Source organism: Armigeres subalbatus, chromosome 3 (assembly GCF_024139115.2).
Source record: "Armigeres subalbatus isolate Guangzhou_Male chromosome 3, GZ_Asu_2, whole genome shotgun sequence".
Taxonomy (NCBI): domain Eukaryota; kingdom Metazoa; phylum Arthropoda; class Insecta; order Diptera; family Culicidae; genus Armigeres; species Armigeres subalbatus.
Genome location: NC_085141.1, coordinates 205,020,850 through 205,044,569, shown reverse-complemented (window position 1 = coordinate 205,044,569; position 23,720 = coordinate 205,020,850). Strand labels below are relative to the sequence as shown.

Sequence of the window (23,720 nt, the reverse complement as noted above, 5' to 3'; positions counted from 1 at the left end):
AATAGTCTTTAGAATAATTATTAGTTGTTACCTTCACCACCACTTTTTGTTTTTTTTTTAGATATTAATAAACGCCGTGTGGATGGTTGTTTCCCCAGCCCACGCCATGCATCATTATCCCACGAGGGAAGATAACCTGGTGGTTTGCAATTCGTACACCGATGCCTCGTACATGGTTGCATTCTTCTATCCCATATTCCTAATCATCGTTTGCACCGTGTATGCCGTGCTCACTCGGAAAACACCAGAGGCATTCAACGAGTCGAAATACATAGGTTGGTTCATCGATTCCTGGTCGTTACATTACACATGGTTTTGTTTTACGTTGTTTACATTATCTCAATTTTTAAATCATCTAAAAATTGTATAGCCTGTTGATTACCATCAGAGTTTTCAATGATTTCTTATTGGAAAATTTTGGGACCATAAAAGGAAGGAATAGACCTCCTCGCGTAATAAGAAACAATGGGAAGGGGAAAGGCCTGTCATTTTCTCATATTTACCCCTAACGTATTCACCCTTTGCGTAAATTTCCGATCGTATAACAAACTTAGTAGTAAACGGAAAAAACCAACCTAAAAGTTTTGCGAGAAGTTAAAACACTCACGCAACCCGGAAGGAAGGACAGCAAAAGAATATCAATTTTTGCAATTAATATATGAATAACTGAATAGCAAAAGTTCAACTAAATGGACGCAGTGTTTCTACGCCCCAAAAAAAAAACGATTAGCAAAATCTGATATTAGTTAGTTTGATATAGTTGCCAGGTTTGCCACTACTTTCTGGGAAATGTCTGGCATGTTTCAAATTCAAATTCTGGCAAAAATCTGGCGAAAGTTTTTGGTAATATCATTATTTAGATTAAGTGTTTCTTACTAGGAATGTCACCTAATTAATGTAACTAACATTGAAAATATTATTTTTGGAACCTTTTAATGCTTTTGCTTTATGTTTTCAACATTTCTAGACCAACATTTGAAAAGGGAGTAACAGACAAACATTGGGTTCGATTCCCGGTGCTGGTCTAGGCAATTTTTGGATTGGAAATTATCTCGACTTCCCTGGGCATAAAAGTATCATCGTGTAAGCCTCATGATATACGAATGCAAAAATGGTAACTTGGCTTAGCAACCTCGCAGTTAATAACTGTGGAAGTGCTTAATTAACACTAAGCTGCGAGACGGCTCTGTCCCAGTGTGCGGATGTAATGTCAATAAGAAGAAGAAGAAGAAGAAGGAGAAGGGATTAGCCACGAGCCACAGGTTGAAATGATTAAAAACACAAAATGGAAACTTGTCGTCAAATGATTTTCGGGGGCAGGGTAGGTAGGGGTTTTGAAAATGTTCATCAACATACAGCAATACCTCGATTTTACACACTTCTATTTTAAACATATTTTACCTCGATTTTAAAAACATTTCGAACCCGATTTTTTAAATATTAGAATAAAATACAGCATTTGTATAATACCATTCAAAAGTCAGTATTTCGGGCCCGGAATGCCCGATTGAATGAACTTTTATGTAGTTTCCGAATGATTTATAAGGAGTTAGCTGGTTAGGTTGTGTACATTGTCATGAAAAACGTGTGCATGTTATCAAAGGCGACTGTGATATGTTTGAACGCGCGTCAAACCACACATCACAGGCACTTTTGATTGCATGCGCATATTTTTCATGGTAATCAATGAATTCCAAAGTTCAAAATCCAACGCCAATTTATGCAACAAGCGATTGAGCTGAAAATTACAGAGATTGTTTTTCTCACCCAAAGGCACAATCCTGGGGGGTGCCCCATAGAATTCGACAACTTTTCATATTCTGGGCCAGTCTACTGTATCAAGTATCAGGGATCAGAACGTCGGCTCCACGGGCACGTTCTTCTCAATTTGGGAGATTTGTGTCATCGCCTTCACAGCCTTTTTCATCACACACCTGACGGAAAAGGAAGTGAACAAAAAGCAAAGGAATGTGGATGGGAGAACAAAGGGAATGTTTGGAAAAGGGCCCTTGAAGAGGGCATATAACGCAAAAGCGTACAAGAGCTTATAGATCCTTACCAGAACGGGTTATGAACAACAAAATACTCTGAAGGTTCAGGTTTCTGAAGTCAATTTCACTAAGTAAGTGTTTACCAAATATTTGGAAGCGCAATTGTGCATAGACTAGGCAGTTACATATTAGATGATAATAAGATAAGATAAGAAGTTCCATAATCGGATTCACAACTATCACAAACAGATGATTCAACGCGTTGAATATTTGCCATGTGATAGTTCAGTCGGCAGTGACCTGTGAAGGCCTTGACTAAGACACTGCAATTCTGTTTAGACAGATTAGCTAAATAGCTTGCTACTACCGGAGATGGCTCCCGGATGTATAATTTTGTTTGATGACATGAATCCAGACTACTCCAATGCCATTTGTGCTGAGTGACAGACCAAGAGTTGATCAAAAGCTTCACCCAACACTTGGATATTGGAATAGCTGGCTCAGGACCAATAAAGTCATGCGATGCTCCATTACGAGCTAACTCATCAGCCAATTCGTTTCCAGCTATGGAAGAATGGCCAGGTACCCATATAAGGTGTAAAGTTTTAACTGAATTCAGTTCCTCAATTTGAGTTCGACATGCGATTACTAACTTCGACCTTGAGTTGGCCGAGGCGAGAGCTTTAATAGCTGCTTGGCTATCTGAACAGAAGTAAATTCTTCTTCTTCTTATTGGCATTACATCCCCACACTGGGATAGAGCCGCCTCGCAGCTTAGTGTTCATTAAGCACTTCCACAGTTATTAACTGCGAGGTTTCTAAGCCAGGTTACCATTTTTGCATTCGTATATCATGAGGCTAGCACGATGATACTTTTATGCCCAAGGAAGTCGAGACAATTTCCAATCCGAAAACCGCCTAGACCGGCACCGGGAATCGAACCCAGCCACCCTCAGCATGGTATTGCTTTGTAGCTGCGCGTCTTACCGCACGGCTAAGGAGGGCCCGCAGAAGTATATTACTTTGCCCATAATGCGTTGCTGCAGTGCAGATTGCTCTCCACACATGATGGCAAATATTTCCGCTTGAAAAACAGTGCAGTGTGTACCCAGTGAGTGTGACTGTTCCAATCTCAACTCACGCGAATAGACGCCTGCACCTGCTCTACCTTCGAGGAGGGAGCCGTCAGTGTAACAAACAATGCTGTCCGCATACTTCTCTCCAAATAGCCAGATGTCCACTCATCCCGCGAGGGGAATCGTGTTGAAAATATCGTATAAGGAAAACTACTAACGTGTGTGAGATCACTTGGAGCAAGGAAAATTTTGTCCCAATTTACCATAAGCGGTAACAACGAAGTGTGTGTAGAACTGCGGTTTACATGATTCTCTTCCATAAAACCGAATACTCATAGTCGGTAAGTACAAGAAAATGCTTCTTGTTTGAGATGTATGTGTAGTGGGGCTACGTCGGAGAGAACTTCGAGAGCAGCCGTGGGAGTTGAAGAGAACGCACCAGGCATTGCCATTAGGCACATCCTTTGAAGATGGCCTAATTTAGACTGAATTGTCCCCACTGCACCCTTTTTTTTTTTTTTTTTTATTTTGCTTATTTCATCTGACTGTGTCGTCTACATGAAAACTTAAAACTAAAGGTCAGTTGATAAAAAATCTGTTTAGCCGTTGACGAAACTCTGATGAACTGATGTTGAAGTCGAATTGGTCCGACACCTCGTTGAAATGGCGGATCATAGCGACAAAGCAGCTATTGGCAGCATAATTAGTGTTATGCCTTTCTTCAAAGAGCAAATCTCGAGGTCGAAGGGATCGTGAGGGTGCATACAAAGGAATTTTTCCAACAAATCTGGCACGTCGTACTCGGATAGCAGAAGTTTGGCGATGAAAACGGCTTGCGCCACGTTTCTCCGCTTATCAAGAGCATCTAGCCCCAGCAGACTACAGCGATCAGCATACGGTGGTAAATTCAGCGGGTCCGTCCATGGGAGATGGCGCAGGGCATATCTTACGAACTTTCGTTGCACAGCTTCGAACCGATTTTGCCACCACTCAAGACATCCATAAGCCAAAATTGGTCGTACAACTGTTATGTAAATCCATTTGATATATTTGGGTTTAGGACCCCAAGTTTTACCAAAGATTCGTCGGCATTGGCCGAAAGCCATACACGCCTTTTTGATTCTGAACTCAATGTTAGGAGTCCAGGAAAGCTTTGAATCCAAAATTAGACCCACATACTTTACTTGATCAGTTACATTGATTTCAGAACCAAAAAGATGAAATGGACGAATACCATTACGGTTACGTTTTTCCGTGAAAAGAACAGTAGATGTTTTATTCGGATTGACCGAAAGGCCATATTGGCGACACCAACTTTCAACTACCTGAAGAGCATTTTGCATCAGGTCGAATAAGGTAGTAATGCACAAACCCACTATCAATGTTAGATAGTCGTCGGCAAATCCATAGGTAGGAAAACCGCCATTATTGAGTAACATCAATAACGTATCTGCAACGAGATTCTACAAAAGTGGAGATAATACTCCCCCTTGAGGGCATCCGCAGACACTTAATTTCCTAATCGCTGCTTGACGTAATGTCGAGTAGAGATGTCGGTTTTTAAGCACCTGGTGAATCCATTTGGTAATAACATTAGGTAGCCCATGACAACGCGCGGCTTCCAATATTGCATCGAAAGACACGTTGTCGAAAGCACCTTCAATATCTAAGAAAGCACCCAAGCACGATTGCTTTTGAGCGAATGCTTTCTCGATATCGTACACAACCTTGTGTAGAAGAGTCACGGTGGACTTTCCAGATTGGTAAGCATGTTGATTAACATGAAGAGGCATGTTTGTCAAACAGTCATCACGATTGTGATGATCGATAATACGTTCTAAGCATTTCAGAAGAAATGAGGTCAGACTGATGGGTCTAAAACTCTTTTTTTTGCGTGTCAAATAAGTGCTCTAACAATTCTTCATCAGAAGAAGTGTAGTTGCCTTTTGGCTTGCGAATTTCGCCAACTTGGAAATCCTTGGATCTCGCAAGAATTTTATTCAATCGACTGGCTTCATCGACTGTGATACGTTTGAACGCGCGTCAAACCACACATCACAGGCACTTTTGATTCAAGAGGCTCGGAAACCTTTTTTCAAGATCCTTTCAAGAGGCTCAGATGCCTTCTTCCAAGAAGCTCTAAAGCCTTTTTCCAAGAGGCTCGGAAGGCTCCTTTCGATAGCCCTCTTTTCAAGAAGTTCAGAAGCCTCCTTTTAAGTGGTTAGGTTGCCTCCTTTCAAGAAGCTCGTATGCCTCCTTTTAAAAGGCTCAGAAGCCTCCTTTCAAGAGGCTCGGAGGCCTTCTTCCAAGAGGATCAGAAGAAACCTTTCAAGAGGCTCGGAAGCCTCCTTTTAAGGGTCCCAGAAGCCTTTTCCAAGAGGCTTGGAAGGCTCCTTTCGAGAAGCTCTGAAGCCTTTTTCCAAGAGGCTCGGAAGGTTCCTTTCGAGAGGCTCGGAACTCTCTTTTCGAGAGGCTCGGAAGCCTCCTTTCAAAAAGCTCGGAATTCTACTATCAAGAGGCTCAGAAGCGTCCTTTCAAGATGCAAAGGAAGCCTCCTTTTAAGTGGCTCGAAATTCGTCTTCAAGAGGCTCGGAAGCCAATCTACAAGCCTTTAATCAAGAGGCGTGGAAACCTACTTTAAAGGGATTCAAAAGCTGAAAGGAGCTTCCCTTCAAAGGCCTCGGGATTATTTTTTCAAGAGGATTGGAAGCCTACTTTCGAGAGGGGGTACCTCAATTAATGCATAAGTTTGAAGGGGTACCTCTCAAGAAAAAGGTTGAGAACCGCTGCTCTATACGGAAGCTTTTGGTGTGCTCTACAAGTCTTGTGAACAATGCAATTCGTTCCGTTCACGTTTTGAACATGTTAAAGTGATTTTCGAGCTTTTAACCGTTGTGTGGCCGGCAAAAAAAACACCCTTAACAGGCCGGCAGGGTACCCGGGTACCCATGAAACTAAAATGCTTATATCTCTGGAAATTTACAACCGATTTCAACAATTTTGGGCTTATTCGATTCAGAATTTTCTCTTCTATAAAGATGTTATCAGGATGAACCGATCCGGTCAATTCGATTCCTGGAAAATCCGGATTTCCAGGAACATGTCCTGCATAAATGATACTGATCGTGGATTTCGGTAGCTAATCAGCTATATGGGTATCAAACTTCTTGAAATTTCATCACTAGATTGATTTTTATCGATTTGAGTCCATCAGAAGTGCAGACTTTCGATTGGCCATTCCAGAACAGGTTCCTCGAGGGGTCATAGGTGGCCATGAACATTGTTCAATGGAACATCAACAATATGGGTATCAAACTTCATGAAATTAACTCTTGCGTATATCCTTCATGATCCTACACACTTAGATTAAATCGCCGAATTCGGTAAAATTTTACCGAAATCTCAACAGCAGAACTGTTCGGTAAATAATTTTACTGATTTTCGGTTATTTTGACAGTTGAACAATGGAAAAAATTACAAAAAATCTGTAAAATAATTACCGAACAGATCTGTTGTTGAGATTTCGGTAAAATTTACCGAATACTGTGAAATGAGTTAAGTGTGTAGGCTCACCAGACAAGATGACCCCGGAGTGGACATTCTGGAACAGGTTCCTGGGAGCCAGGGGTTGACCAAAAACATTTATCATTGGAACCCCAACAATATGGGTGTCAAACTTCTTGAAATTGTCTCAAGCGTTTATTTCTTGTCTATTTGGGTTCATCAAGGTTCCCTGAGGAGTCAGGAATGTTCATAAACATTTTCAGAGCCGCATTTTGTTTTAAATCAATTTATCTAGCAATGTGAATGCAAAATCAATGCAAGGACCACTCATCGACGCCGGGTGACCAGCAGTAGACCCACCATAAGATTCCGGACACTCGGAGATATGATCGATTCCAGACATTATTCTAGACAGATGTGACTTTCCAAAACCGTTTGTTTTAACATTGTCACATCAAAACCAATACATGCACTACTCTTCGATTCTAGGTGGCCTCTATCTGATACTACGAAAGTTTGTTCTAGAAATTTGCGCCTTTTTTATAAACAATCCGTTGTAAAGTAATGCCCAGGACCATCAATTGATTCCAGGTGGACACTAAGTTATCCTTGGTAAGCTCCGAATCGTCCGGAGCAGTAATTAATTCTTGAAATTCGTCATTTGTTGTGAGAGCAAAATTAATGCAAGGGGTACTTGGTGGTCCCCAAATGGTGCTCCAGAAGTGCAGGGACATCCAGAGCAGTGGTCAATTATTGCAGTTCGTACTAGAAACTTTCGAAACTCTGAATCCACTGATAATCTGTGTGAAAAAAAAATCTGTAACTAGATGCGCTCCCTCAGTAGATAATGAAACTGGCTAGTCTTATAATTTTTTTCGTTCCAGTTTCAAAATCTACCTGTCTGGCCGTGAAGGCCGATCAACGACGGATGAGATGTTTAGCCTGAAGATGATCCTTTATGAATTTCGGGAGTACAACTTGCAGACTCACCATCTGTCTATTGATTTCAAAGCAGCGTACGATTCAGTGAAAAGAAATAAGCTGAGGCAGATAATGTCATAACATGGTTCTACGGCGGAGCTGATTACGATGATACGTGCAACGCTTGATGACTCGAAATAAAGTATTCGGGTTGCAGACGACTTATCAACCGCGTTTATGACCGTGGAGAGATTGAAGCAGAGTGATGCGCTTTCAAATTTATTGTAAACTAGCAGACCCGTCGACTAAAATTAATTTATTTTCTGCTTAGATCTCGAGTTATGCAGAAATTTCTGTTTCATTTGTATGGGAGCCCTCTTTCCAAAGAAGGGAGGGGTCTCGAACCATCTTAAGAACCTTCCCCGGCCCCAAAAACCTCTGCATACAAATTTTCACGCCGATCGGTTCAGTAGTTTCGGAGTCTATAAGGTTCAGACAGACAGAAATTATTTTTTATGAATATAGATATTGCACTCGAGGGGGTGATTAGGAGATCTGGTGTGCAGAAGAATGACACTATCATCACATGGTCGCATATGCTCCTGATGTTTGCGGACGACATTGACTACATTCGATCGCAGGGCTGTTGTGAAGGCCTTTGCCCTAATCAAGAGGGAGCCGGCGAAGATAGGCTAAATCATCGACTCTACCAAGACGGAGTACATCTTTACATGACATGTGACATGTGACAATAACGTTTCCTGTGAAGTGACGTAATGCTGCTGCGAATCGGGGCTTCCTCGAATACTGGAAACGAAATTTGCTATGATTCGTGAGGATGTAAAAAGAGGCGGACAAGAAAGCTTTTGACGTTTTCGAGCGAAAAGTGCTACGTACAATTCTCGATGGAAAACTAGAAAAAGATGTGTGGCGCGAAAAAATGGGAATCGTATAAAATACGGCAAACTCCAGTGGGCCGGTCACTTAGTGCGAATGTCGGAAGAAAGAATAGCAAAAACAATATTCACCAAAGATCCGGATAGAGGCCATTGACTTCGCTGAAGGCCACGAACACGCTAGCTGCTGCACGCGGTGGAATCGGACCTAAACGTTTATGAAAACTGGAGGAACATCACCCAAGATTGACAATTGTGGAGCTCTACAATACGTCAGTCAAAGGTTGTTTAGAGCTTCTAGTGGAGTGTCTTCACTTGTCATAATACGATTTCGTACTATCCCATTTTATTCCATCACTTGAAGTGAACGAACGATTTATTGAAAGTCGCAGCATTATTGGATGTATTGTGGCTATCCGTTTAGATTGCATCAATTATGCTCTCACATTTCTCAACAAGCGATTTCTAAAAACTCACAACTTTCTAGGATGACTTAAAAATTGGCACATCATCGAAAGTTCCGAAGCTTCCTGATGCTCACCTAACGGCCACACGGTGTCAATGAATGATCCTCCAATTATTTTTATCGCACACAGCTACTAGGGCGAGTTTCTAGAATTGATTACCTTTTAGGCTATACCGGAGCTTCTGGAGCACCAATTAGTGGCCTCCCGGAGTCAACGTTCGGTTCTTGAAATGATATTGGTCTATTGATATTGATATTGATGCATAAATCGTTTTGTGAAACAGTACGGTTTACGAGGATGAATTTAAAAATTGGCCCTTTTCTCAGAATGTTCCGGAGTTCCCGGAGGACTATTTAGCGGAGTTTTCACATTCATAACAAATCACTGTATTCTAGGAAGATTTTCAAGAATTTGTCTTTACTATGAGTGTTCCGGACCTTCAGTGCCAGATGACCAATGGTGGTCAATGCCTTCTTCATGCAATGATTTTACTCTCACAATGCTACAACAAGTAATAGTTTTTAGGGCGGATTTCCAGAATTGGCATTACGCCAACAATAGATTTATAAAAAAATCGAAACTTCAAAATATAATCTTCTACACCTGGTCATTTCTCCTGATGTTCCAGCACTTTCTAAAAACCACTTAGTGGCCATCCGGGATGAATGAGTAGTCCTTGTATTGATTTTGCTCGCTCATTGCTACAACACTAAAATTCTAAAAAGTCTCAGTTTTCTAGAATAAACTTTCAGAATCGGCAACTTCTCCGGATGTTTTGGAGCTTTCGGTGGTCCACTTAGTTGCCTTCTGGTGTCAAAGGGTGGTCCTTGCAATGATTTTGCTCTCAACACACGGATTACAAAAAACTGCAGCTTTCTATTTTTTTATTTATATTTATTTATATTGACAAGTATTTATGGCCACTTAAGACCCTACGGGGAACCTGTCCTGGAATGGAAACTATAAAGTCAGCACGTCTGGTGGCTCTAAAACAATCAGAAACAAACTGCTGAGGCAATTTCAAGAAGTTTGATGCCCATATTGTTGAGGTTCCATTGAAAAATTTTTATGACCATTCTTGGCCCCACTGGGAACCTGTTCCGAAATGGCCACTCAAATTTTCACACATCTGTTGGAACCAAGATAATAAACAACAGTATGCTGTGGAAGTTTCAAGAATTTCGACATCCATATTGTTGGGGATCCAATCCCCCCCCCCTTCCACACCCGGGAAACTTGTTCCAAAATGGTCACTCCGGAGTCAACTTGTCAAGAACACACGCTGGAAATAATTTCAAGAAGTTTGATACCCATATTGTTGATGTTCCCTCGAAAATTGTTCATGGCCACCTATGACCCCTCGAGGAACCTGTTCTGGAATGGCCCCAATTGAAGATCTGCACGTCTGATGGACCCAAATCAATAAAAATCAACCTTCTGATGAAATATCAAGACCGGTCCAATCCTAGAACAGCATGATAAAGGACAAAATTCTGAATCGAATGAGCCCAAAACGGTTGAAAACGGTTAAAAATTGCCAAAGATATAAGCATTTTAGCTTCGTGGGTACCCGGGTACCCTGCCGGCCATTTAAAGGGTAAAAAAATGTCGGAACCCCTCCCTCCACCCCTCCTTAATCAAAATTTCAGTTAACCCGTACAATCGATTTTGGCCGTCATTATTGTGGATATGACAGAGTTTCAACCTCCTACTATGAAAATTCATTTAGATATCGCGAATTGAATTACAAAAAGGTACCCGGGTACCCAGCCGGCCACACAAGGGTTAAGTGCATAAAAACACTGTTTCCTCTAAAAGTCGTTATTCTACAAAATTCTTGAACTTATAACAAATCATTGCTAAGTTATTATATTATTATACCTATTTTTTCCCTGGACATCATTTTCTGGATTTCGGCAAGTTGTTACGTGATCTGAAAGCAAGTGTAGCGAAGCTTGACGAGCAAGATGCAATTTGTTACCTTTTGTTAACGTCACAAACAGTCTAACAGAACTGGCTCAAACGGATGTTATTTATACTGACATCTCTGCAGCTTTCGATAAGATTAATCACTCATTAGCCATTGCAAAACTGGACCGATTCGGAATCAGCGGCAGTCTGCTGAACTGGTTCCATCCATATCTTTCTGACCGCTATCTGACGGTAGCTATTGGGGAATGCACCTCTAAAAGTTTTCATGCACCATCCGGTATACCACAAGGGAGTCATCTAGGACCACTGATCTTCCTGATCTTTTTCAACGATGTACACCTCGTTATCAAATGTCCTCGGTTGTCTTACGCAGATGACTTTAAAATCTTTTTGGAAATACATAGTATCGCCGATTGTCAGCTCTTACAACGTCAACTAGATCGCTTTGTGGATTGGTGCTCTCTAAACCGAATGGTGGTAAACCCGGCCAAGTGTTCTGTCATAACGTTTTCACGAAAAAACAGCCCATCGTTTGCAACTACAGCCTTCTTGGTACAGAAATAGAGCGAGTGAGCCATGTGAAGGACCTCGGCGTGATCCTAGACTCGCAACTAGTATTCAAGCAACACATCTCATTCATCGTCGACAAAGCATCCAGAACTATGGGATTCATCTTCAGAGTTGCGAAGTATTTCACCGACATATACTGTTTAAAAGCTCTCTATTGCTCCCTGGTGCGGTCGACTCTAGAGTACTGTTCTGTTGTCTGTAATCCGTCTTACAATAACGGTGCGGAGAGAATCGAATCTGTTCAACGCCGTTTCCTTCGATTCGCGCTTCGTAGACTACCTTGGCTGAGTCCGTTTCGCCTACCGAGTTACGTCAGTTGATCAACTTGGAGCTACTTCGCTCAAGGAGAGATGTCGACAAAGCCATTACCCGAGTAACACACATGTTGTAGAGCAGTAACAGTAACTCAAATGCAATCAAATTTGGTCACATTTGAGTTGCTGCAACTAATTCAGCATGAGTTGTGCTACTAGGGTATGATCGCCGATACCCTGCTGGCACATGCTCCGTAACAGCCATATGTTGAGGCTGCCCTTTTGTCGTACAAATTATTGCATGCATGGAGCTATATGTGGCCTACAGCGTGTCTTCAACAGAGTCGCATCACTCTTCGATTTCAACGCCACACGGAGCATGTTACGCCGAAGATTTTCATCGTTCTTCGCATACATAAACAGACGAAGACAATGACTATGCTTGTTTAAATGTTTTATACCTATTTTGTATTATCCCTTGACACCATCTTTTAATGTTCACTTTTTTTTTCAAATACTCTACATCATTGGGGCCAAATGTAGCCTGTTGATGCAACAACAATAAAGAATAAAGATAAATATCATACGATGCGCTAGTTATGGCACTGGATACAGTGGAGCTGGAACGCTTGACCTTAGAATTCGTACGTACACGTCTGCTAGATGAAGAAACTAGGCGAGCAAACAAGAATGCAAGTGAAAGTTCAGGAAATACAGAATCGGCTTTCGTTAGCAAGAAATGGAATTTCAAGTGCTACAATTGTGGAAAAATATGCCATAAACGATCGGAAAGAAAAGAAAAATCAACGGATAAGAGGAATCGTAATCAAGAGTAAATAGATCTGTACCATATTATGTCGAAAATATGGGAAGACGAGGGAATACCTGCTAGCTGGTTGGACGGCCTCATTTACCTTCACTTTAAGAAAGGGCACAGACTGGAGTGCGCCAAATACCGAGGAATAATACTCCTTAATTTGACGTACAAAATTATATCCCGTATTCTGTTCTACAGATTGAGACCGCTTAAAGAGTCCTTCGTCGGCGAATACCAGGCAGGTTGTCGCAAGAGCCGATCAACGACGGATCAAATATTTACCCTGAGAAAAATCCTTGATGAATTCCGGAAGTACAACTTGCAGACACATCATCTGTTTATTTATTTCAAGGCGGCGTACGATTTAGTGAAACGGAATGAATCATGGCAAATTCTGCTAGAACATGGTTTTCCGACGAAACTGATACGGCTGATGTGTGTAACATTGGACGGACCGAAATCAAGTGTAAGTGTTGCGGATGAAATATCGACATCATTTGTTACCTTAGATGGATTGAAGCAGAGTGATTCACTCTCGAATCTACTGTTCAATATAGCAAGGCAACGATTAGGAGAGATGGTGTGCATAGAAGCGGTACCATTATCACAAGATCGCATTTGCTTTGAAGAGGCTTTTGTGCCTTTTAGGAGGGAGACAGCGAGGATTGGACTCACGATACCTCAATACCAGTAAAACGAAGTACATGGTTGCTGGCAATCAACGTGGGTTCATTAGTGATGGTGGTAGTGAAATAGTGCTGGATGTTGGAAAATTAGAAGTGGTAGAAGAATTTGTGTATCTTGGAAATGTTCGTGCGTGCGATAATGATGTTCCCCGTGAGGTGAAAAGGCATATTGCCAATAGGGCTTATTACGGACTTCGTAATCCCGTAGTTTGCAAACGAAGACAAAATTCGCGAGGTATACTACTCTGATTCTTCCGGTAGCTTTATACGGCCATGAAATATGGACGTTAAAGGAGGCTGATCGGAGAGCTTTCGGAGTGTTTGAGCGAAAGGTTCTGCGGACAATACTCGGCGGTAAACAAAAGAACGGTATATGGCGGCGTCGCACGAATCATGAGTTGTATAAGGTGTATAAATTATAAAAGTTCTCATAAGAATTTTAGAAAATCTTATCAGAATTATACAAACCGTTATTAGCTACTGTATTTGTAGTAATTCCTATTAGATTTTTATAAATTCCAATTACAGGGTACAATTTTAAAATTACAAATTACTAAATTATTTAGAATTGACTTTTAAACTCTAGTTCACTGAAGCATCTTATTGTTTTCTGAGAATCATTCATATGTTCAGTAATTTTATTCATAGTATGACATGTTCATATCATAATCAACTTAAAATATCTACTCACCCCATTCCACTATGTTGTTATTCCAGGTTTTACGATGTATACAACCTGTGTTATATGGCTGGCCTTCATTCCATTATACTTTGGAACCGGAAACAACGTTCAACTTCGCATAGCGTCGATGGCTGTAACGATAAGCCTATCTGCGACTGTTACTCTCGTTTGCTTGTTTTCTCCTAAGGTAACGATGACGGCACTATATTAAGATTATGATGCACGAACTTTCACTTTTGTATATCTCCCGAACAGTTGTACATAATTCTTATTCGACCGGAGCGCAACATAAGGCAGAGCATGATGCCAATACGATACAGCACCATCAACAAAACAACCGGATCGGCACAGTCGTCGGTGATGGCAGCAGTGATAGTTACCGCAGCTACTTGCAATGAAAACGAAAAAGTGATAAAAAATGTTTCAAACGAAAATATTACAGGCGCGTATTAGGAAACTACAATAAGAATTGTAATTGCACTATTCTAAGAACAAAACAGGGCCGTAAAATTCGATACAAGTACAGCGAGGAAAATCGACAAAAGAATTATTTTAACACTTGTATGCATGGCCTGAGAATAAAATTGACTATCAAATGCGTGGGCCTTTTCGGAGATGTTGAGAAACCAAAAAATGTTGATTAATGTCGTATACATTGCAAATCTTGTAGGACCTATTTATTAAAAGTAGTTAGAACTAGATACTAAATTACCTATATTTAAATGATTTTTCAACCGATTTTCATGATTCTTTTACAAATATTATAAATATCGCCTCTCGCTTTTTGGCTGTAACTAGTGATCGTGCAATGGCGTATAGCTTTAATGTCCCGTTGTCGGTAGCACTATTGAGTAACATTCATTGAAATTTAAAATCATTTAGATAATTTTCATTTTTAATAGCCGGAATGGCTTTTAAAAAATACAAAAATCGGTTGTAAATCCGCCATATAGTTGGAGTACCATTTTCGAAACAAACAAGCTTCTAGTTATAAAGACTTTTAATGTATTGCGGTTACCTATACAAAAGATCTAGATTCGTCAGAAAGCAAAAAAAAAGTATTACCTACCATTTTGTTTCTGAATATCTCTTTGGCCTAAGGTTGTTCTCATTTTTTTCCGAAATTATACTATGATTCCTTTCACTTTAATAGTTATTTCTATATTTTCTCGACTGGTACTGCGGTTTAAATATTTACATTTTAAAATAGTAAAATATTTATCAAAATTAACTGCATAACAACGTTTGGACTTTGATTTATTAGTTGCACGTTTTATTACGTGAAGTTGCAGTGACGACGCGTAGAAGGCAAACAAATCAATAGTTCAACGAGTCAACAATGGAACCGTCTGGTAAAAATTCCCCATTTGTGACCAGAATATCAAGCAACTCTTCACTATTGCTAACATTGCTGGTGAAAGGAAAGAACGAGTTTATGACGGGCAGTCTTGAGCCGTCCACTTCTTCACTGGCGTTAGTTCCTTCTTTGTCAAGCAAGTTTTCCTCGCTGTTGCCTCCACCCAGCAGTATGTTTTCGTTGGAAGCAGTCATGGCGCCTGTGTTTAATACTTTCATTAATCTGTTGATGCCATTCAACACCGACCGGTTGAATAGATCAATCTGCGGGTATCCACCGTTTTTTATCTCCAAGAATGGTATCCAACGGTAGTAGCACTGGTGCCAAATTTCCATGTCCCTCACAGTACACAGTGGTTCCAAGAATGCCGGCTGTAAAGAATAAAATCATGTTCAGTATCAGGTATCAGGTATCAGAACGTCGGCTCCAGGGGCACGTTCACCTCAATTTGGGAGATTTGTGCCATCGCTTTCACAGCCTTTTTCATCACACACCTGACGGAAAAGTAAGTGAACAAAAAGGAAAGCAATGTGGATGGGAGAACAAAGGTAATATTTGGAAAAGGGCCCTTGAAGAGGGCATACAACGCATAAGCGTACAAGAGCTTATAGCTCCTTACCACAACGGGTTATGAACAACAAAATACTCTGAAGGTTCAGGTTTCTGAAGTCAATTTCACTAAGTAAGTGTTTACCAAATATTTGGAAGGGCAATTGTGCATAGATTGGGCAGTTACATATTAGATGATAAGAAGTTCCATAATCGGATTCACAACTGTCACAAACAGATGATTCAACGCGTTGAATATTTGCCATGTGATAGTTCAGTCGGCAGTGACCTGTCAAGGCCTTGACTAAGACACTGCAATTCTGTTTAGACAGATTAGCTAAATAGCTTGCTACTACCGGAGATGGCTCCCGGATGTATAATTTTGTTTGATGACATGCATCCAGACTACTCCAATACCATTTGTGCTGAGTGACAGCCCAAGAGTTGATCAAAAGCTTCACCCAACACTTGGATATTGGAATAGCTGGCTCAGGACCAATAAAGTCATGCGATGCTCCATTACGAGCTAACTCATCAGCCAATTCGTTTCCAGCTATGGAAGAATGGCCAGGTACCCATATAAGGTGTAAAGTATTAACTAAAGTATCAGTAAGAATAAAATGAACAGTATTTTCAGTTATAATAAAGTTGGATAATTAATAACTAGATTGTATCATTGGATGGCAGACTATAGACTGCTTCAGAAATTATAAGCCCACTAAAATAATCCGGCAAATTGAAATGCATGTAATGTTCCATGAAAATTGCATCTTATAGGGGAGCTGTTCCGATTTCCATCTCACTGAACATATATTCATCTCATCGCAAAACGAAGAAAAACAGCACCGAGCTCGTCGCTTCTTTCTGCTAACATGCGTGCTCACTGCTGAAAAAAAACACAAAAATTAGAAACAAACCAAATTCCTTCTCGTTGCTTTGTTTTTAATGGGATTAATATAGGAGCTATGGGATGAAGTGCCGAACCGTTTCCCTAGACAATGTGATGTGATGTATTTTTTTAAAATATTTTGCGTAAAATTTAGAAAATATTTGGATTCTATTTTGGGTCAGAAAAATTGGTTTGCACAAATTGACCATTTTTATGGTGCTTTTTTCAATCTTCTTCTTCTTCTTCATTGGCTCTACATTCCAATTGGAACTTGGCCTGCTTTTCAACTTAGTATTCTATTAGCATTTCCTCAGTTATTATTTGAAAGATTTTCTATGCCCGCCCTTGCATGAGTATGTACCTTGTGTGGCAAGTACAATGAATACACTAGGCCCAGGGTGTCGAGAATGTTTCCAACCCGAAAACATCCTACACCGGACCGAGAATCGAACTCTCAATATCCGGTTTGGCATTCCTACGCCTTTGCTCGCAAGGCTACTGGAGACCCAAATTTTTTAAATCGCCTAGTAAAAATGTAGAGCTATCAGCTGTATCAGTCGAATTTTCATTGGAAGTGTAATAAAGAAATGTTAGTCTTGTCGTCGAGAAGTGGTTGCATGACCTGCGTTCGCGTGTTAAAGTTTCCTTTAAAATAATAAAGAACTCCTCCAACAGTTTCTGAATGAATACCGGAAAAGCCAGAAAAAATCCTTAGATTTTTTAGTGGATGAAATACACTCTAAAAAATCATCACGTCATATTCACGTGAAAAATCACGTAACTGATCTGTCTTGAACAAACGACGATTGTTACGTGACGTTAGTAATGCTCACCTGAAATTCACGTAACTTTTACTAAAAATCTTGGTGAATATGACTGTATATCCACGTAAATAATTTATGTGAGATTGTGTAAGTGTGATTGAAGCTTCGGCATTTGCGAAAGCCCGCCATTGTAAACAAGAATGAATGATACATAACCTAAACATAATGAGACTTCGCGGGCGGAGGTAAGTGATATTACAGGTGCATCTAGGCGGATATTTTCCGTGCCTGAATTTCGCCTCTTTGGAAAAAAAGCAACGGAGGTTGGACAAAATGACGGCATTCCCTGTATCAATGCATCAACAACGCGAAAAAGATTCACTTTTATGGGCGGGCAGTCCCTGTCCATTTTTGCATTCATTCGAAAATCACTTTATTGCAATACATTTCAAAACATGTAGTGGTTACCTGCTGCCTTGTAACTTTCACTTAAATTTCACGTAACCAGTACGTACAAATCACGTCAGGTTCACCTGATCAAACACGTAACTACTTTCAAACTTCACGTCATTTCTACTGGAAGATCCAGTCAGAGTCACCGGATAAATCACGTAACTCAAGGAAACTAAATTTAGTTCAGGTTACTTATCATTCAGGTCACTGTTACGTGAAAAGTAGGGTGGATGAGAACCACATTTGTTTTCAGGTAAATATGACGTGAAGATTTTTCAGAGTGTAAGTTTACTCCGATCCCACGCCGTCGCTGGCTAAAAATGATATATCACGTCGCCGCCGATAAAATTTTAATTGGCGCACAGTTCTAGTCAACATATGGCCCAGAAAGTACGAAACTACCATAGAATATCATAGCTTTGAAAATCATGAATATTTATATGTAGCATGATGGGGTTTGCTTATTTTTCAAAACTGACCTATGAATTGGTACCCGATAAACCTGTTTAGCAGTTCCAATCGGTTCAAATATGACCCAGGACGTACAAAACTGTCATAGAATGCCACAACTGGAACCGGTACAAGGTAAAACCGTTTACCATTCCAATTGGTTCAAATATGGTCCAGGAAGTGCAAAACTGTCATAGAATTCCATAACTTATGAGATCATGGAGAGTTTGATATGCCGCATAATAGAATTCGCTTGTTTTTTTTTTCAAAATTATCTGCTACCGCAAATGGGCTCAAATATAGTCCAAGAAGTACATAACTACCGTAGAATGCTTTTGAAATCATGAAGTTTGATATATCGCATGATAGGGTTTGCTTATTTTCCAAAATTGTCCCTTGCACCGGTTAAAGATTAATTTACCGGTTCCAATCGGTTCAAATATGGTCCAGGAAGTACAAAAATACCATAGATTGCCTTAACTTTTGAAACCATGAAGTTTGATATGTTGCATGATGATATTCACCTATTTCCGTAAAGTGACCCCGGAACAGGGTCTCCAGCAGACTTGCGAGCAAAGGCGTTGGATTGCCAATCCGGAGATGGCGAGTTTGATTCTCGGTCCGGGCTAGGATGTTTTTAGGTGGGAAACATTCTCGACTCCCTGGGCATAGTGTATCCATTGTGCATGCCACATAAGTTAAATACTCATGCAGATGCAATGGCAGGCATAGAAAGCTTTCAATTAATAACTGAAGAAATGCTAATAGAATAAGTTCAAAACAGGCCAAGTTCCAGTTGGATTGTAGAGCCATAGAAAAAGAAGACCCCGCAACAGATTCCGACGAAACGTCAGTCATACTTTGAACCGATCAAATTTGGCAAAGTTTATGCGTGGTTTCCATTCAAAACATCTAAACTGGGACTTCCACATAAGGCTGAACACGAAAGGCTGAAAAAGTAAAAATCTTACATAAGGCTGAAACTCGAAAGGCTGAAAAATCGCGAGAAACAGATTTTAAGGTGACTTGCGGTGGTCGTGAGAAACTTGACACATTCAAACTTGAGGCAGACAAAAATAAACCCTTTTTTGTTAACATCCGATCACCGGAAACATTGCATTAATCGAAACATTGCATTGTGATCGATTTCAGTCTGAGTTGCACTCAGAATTACGCAATACGGTTTAACCATGTCATAAGCTATCGAAATGTGTCCGAAAATCAACAGATTTGCTTTGATTTACGTTGATATTTATGTGTTATGTTTTGATTATGCTAGCTGTTTATGTTCACATCTTGCGACATTGATGCCAGCTCTTCAAACACACAAATATCATAGTTGAAATTTACTGCGTTTTCTCTTTCATTTTTCAAGACGTTCCAAAGTAGAATAATAATGATATAATTACGACATTAGTAGATAACAGGTTGAAAGGAGATTTATTATTTTTTCGATATTTTACATGTTTTCACTATGATTTCACAGTACCGTGAAGTACCCTAAATCCGCGCACTTAAGATCTGACAAAGTTAAAACGTTCATTAAAAAACATGTAGTGGCCATTTGGAAACGTTTGCTACTGCATCACGTAGTAGAAGGATTCTAGGTTCTCAAAAAAATGTTACTTGCAAATTTTGCTGCTATTTAAAAAAAATTGGTGTATGAATCCGAGACCGTTGTATGTTCCTTATTTCGCGCAATAAAATAGGATAGTTCCTAATTTCGCGCAAAAGTTTTCCTAACTTCGCTCAGTTTGGAATTGAATATCGTTATTGGTTTGATGAAATATAATCAATTAACCAATAGAAGCATGAATTCATTGTTCAAAATATGCAGATAACGGTATCAGACAGCCGTCAGTGGCCCATTCTTTAGTCGAAATGGTAGGTACCTATATTTCGACCCTGGAGCTTTGATTAGATTTTACTTCATGAATTTTAGTTGACACAAGTAATAATTTTAAGAAAAAAAAAGGCATTGCATGAGCAATGTTTAGCTGGCGTATAAAAAAAAGTTTAAATTTTCGAGACGTCATGAAAGAAAGTCTTAAATTCCGCTATCTCTTACATAGTACATCTTCAAATATGTGTTTTATTTAGCATCATTTTACACATCGCACATTTTAGCATCATTTTACACATCGGATTTGGTAGCTATTGCAGGCACTGATCTATAAGATTTTTCAAGTCAACATTAGTCGATGTCGGTGGTTATCCTCCTGAAAATTAGATAAAAAGCGTATGGGAATGAACTTTTCGGGTTCTATTCAGTGTAAAACTGTCCTGTGTATTATATTGGTTTTGTTTCATTAGAATGTTGCAAATGAAACTACGCAACAACAATAAACGAAATTAGGTACCATAATTACTCTCATATACCTAATTTCGCTCACAAAGCGAAAGTCTAAATAAACACAAAATACATACAATTTTACACTTTTCAATAGTAATGACGAATAAAGATATCCAACAGAGCATAATGGATACAAATATTTTCAAAAAGTAGCCAGTTTTGTACAGTAAAATCATTTGTTTACTTGGGTCATGTTCTTCGTCGTTGTGCTAAGCACAAGCAAATATGGCGGTCGATAGGAGGATCAAATTGAAATAATTTTATTTGGTGTACTAAACCAAGTTTGTTTTTCAATTTTTTTCGTGAAAAACATTCAACAACAATGATATTTTGTAATCCTACAGATTTTTCAATTTTGCCTGGTACCTAAAAATTGAAAAAAATAAATGATTTTATAATGCGCGAAGTTAGGGTGCGCGCGAAATTAGGGCACATCACGGTATTTTATGTTGACAGCACTGTCTGCTGCGATAGGGAATGATCAATGATTGCTTGCATACGACGCTGCCGGCAACGTGCAACCGACGACAACAAACGCATCACCGCCCATGCGTTGGAGGAGGATTTTTTTTCACTTAGTTTTATTTTTATTGAATCGACGCTAAATAAGCGCTGAATGATTCGATAATTTACCAACATGTAGATTGAGATTCAAACTTAGTTCTGATACTTTTTCTACTGAAAGGATAATCATGTGTAACGGAAATAAGCTGATTAGTGCTAATAGGAGTGAGAAGGGTGGTAATTGTAAGATTGTGTGACTGTTTGGATTTTTTTTCTTGCCAGTATTACTTCTATATTTTCTGTTATTTATTCTTCTTTCTTCATTTTTCTTTCATCCGTCTTCCTTTTTCCTTCTTTCTTCTCCCCTCTTTCTTCCTACTTCCTTGTTACTTTTTTTTTATCCTTCTTCCTTTTTTCTTCCATCAAACTAAGCTTCTCTATCTTATTTCGCCTTTCTTCTTTTTTTCTTTCTCACTTCTTCTTTCTACCTTCTTCCATCTTCCGTCTTTTTTTCCTTTTTGCTTTTTCTTTTTCTCTTCTCCCTTTTCTTGACTTTTTTTTTCTTTCATCTTCCTTCTTTTGTTTTACTTCTACTTCCTGTCTTCTATCTTCCCCCTTCTTTCTTATTCTTTCCATCGTGTTTATTTATTCTTATTTTTCCCTTCTTCCTTTTTATTTCTTCTTTCTACCTTTTTCACTCTTCCTTCTTTCTTTCGTCTTTATTCTGCCTTCATTCAACCTTCTTTCTTTTTTATTTTTTCTTACTCCTTCTTTCCATCTCCTTCCTCCTTTCTTCTCACCCCTTTCTTCCTCGTTTTCTTCTTCCTTCGTTTTTATCTTTCCCCTTTCTTGTTCCCTTTTCCTTCTTTGTATTCCTTCTTCCTTCTTCCTTTTGATTTTTCCTTCTTCCTTGTTCCTTCTTCTTTCTTCTTATTTATTCTTCCGTTTTTCTTCTTCCTTCTTCCTTCATCCCTATTCCAACTAATCTCTTAAATATTTGTTCTTTCTTCCTTGTTCCTTCTTCCAACTTTCTTCTTCCGTCTTCCTTCTTTTCTGTTTCTTCTTCTCCCTTACTTATTTTTTCTTCCATCTTTCTTCCTCCTTTTTTCCTTTTTCCTTCTTATATCTTCCTTCTTTCATCTGCCGTCTTCTTTTTTCGTTTATGCTTCTTCCTTTTTCTTTCCTTCCTAACGGAAGAACCTTGTTATTATTATTCTCTTCCTTCTTCATTCTTGCTTCCTCCTATTTTTCTCCCTGCTTTGTTCTTCAATCTTGATTTTCTAATCTATTCTTTCTATTATTCTTTATATATTTTTTCAAATTCTTTGTTCATTTTTTTACCTTTTTTATAATAAATTATACGTGATTTATTATTTTCAAATCCTTATTTTTAATTCTACATTCATTATTCACTACTCAACCACTCAACTCGTCATTGCATCCCGCCGATTTCGTACATTTATAGCCTTCTGATACTTTACAGTCTTTTGATACTTGCAGCCTTGTTAGACTTACAGCCTTTCAAGATTTCAGTCTTTTTAATTCAGCCTTATGTGTTTCAACCGTTCGTAGGACACCCTCTAAAATAATCATTTCCGCAATATGGGCTATGAAAAATGGCCAAATGCTAACACCTGTTTTTAATCCGGGTTAACTCAGAAACCGTGTGGCAAATCCTAGAAATCAGTTTAGCTTCTAAAATTTGAATGAATTCCACTTCTTTTGGTGAAAATTGCGAAACAAAATGTTGAGAGACAAAAAAGTTATTTTTATTTTCGTCTTCAAAAGGGAGGTAACGGAAGGGTTATAACCAGTACTGGAAAAGGTCGTGATCGTCATAAGACAGAGAGCAAAGTGCCTTTCTCTATTTCAGGCGACCAAATGAAAGAATCGTGGGTTCTTTGATCAATTTCGCATGAAAGGCAGTCATGAAAGGATGTTGTGCTTTATTTTATAAATAATATTTCTAAATTATTTTTATAGATATATGCGAAGAATAGTGATTAGCCGATAGATTAATCATATTTCTTTAATTCACCGGGCTGATAGTTGTAATAAACACAAAAATAAAGCAGATATTGCACACTTTCATGCACTGTCACGGAACAAATATTTTTTGAGATTTTTGTAGCATGCCATTCATCCTTCGCGTTTCTATAGATTTTGAAAGGGGCAGATATGTAAATATCGATTGTACGACATTTCGCGGTAAAACACTGAAACATAAGGTCTGCCGGGAAGTATTGAACCCGATCAATCCCGAGTAGCTGAAGGGAAATGCGCACAAATAACTGAATCCAAAGCAATGTTGTTTGAAATTTTACATTATTTATTTCCACTTTTCTTCCCCATCCTTCCTTCCTCCATTTCCTGCCCTTCACTTTCCTGATTCCTGCTTCCTTTATCTTTTGCCTTATATCTAATATAACATTACTCACGTTGAGTCACGCACCCCGAACCCCGTTAGCCTCGGCGCCGCCACCGTCACCGCCTTAATCGACTTGAACGGTCTGTGCGTAGGTGCAATTGCACTGGGGATTTTCTTCTGCACGCCGCATGCTCGACGCGAGTGTCATCAGCGTACCAAAGCTCGTCAGCTCTGGCT

General features: G+C 39.4%; 2 protein-coding genes across 3 annotated transcripts in view; one reads left to right on the top strand and one right to left on the bottom strand.

The window, feature by feature from the left end:
- LOC134227208 (metabotropic glutamate receptor 2-like) overlaps positions 1-14,394 on the top strand; it is a 33,019-nt gene extending 18,625 nt beyond the window's left edge. For both annotated transcript variants that reach the window (XM_062708554.1, XM_062708555.1), the window contains exons 12-14: positions 62-275; positions 13,832-13,983; positions 14,052-14,394. In XM_062708554.1, the coding sequence (XP_062564538.1) occupies positions 62-275; positions 13,832-13,983; positions 14,052-14,249 (564 nt within the window). In that variant the 3' untranslated portion in view covers positions 14,250-14,394. The remainder of the gene's footprint in view (positions 1-61; positions 276-13,831; positions 13,984-14,051) is intronic.
- Positions 14,395-14,935: 541 nt separating this feature from the next.
- The window catches only part of LOC134227210 (myotubularin-related protein 10-B), a 44,752-nt gene continuing 35,967 nt past the window's right edge, over positions 14,936-23,720 (bottom strand). The window contains exon 10 of the mRNA XM_062708557.1: positions 14,936-15,524. Coding sequence (XP_062564541.1) covers positions 15,114-15,524 — 411 coding nt within the window. The 3' untranslated portion in view covers positions 14,936-15,113. The remainder of the gene's footprint in view (positions 15,525-23,720) is intronic.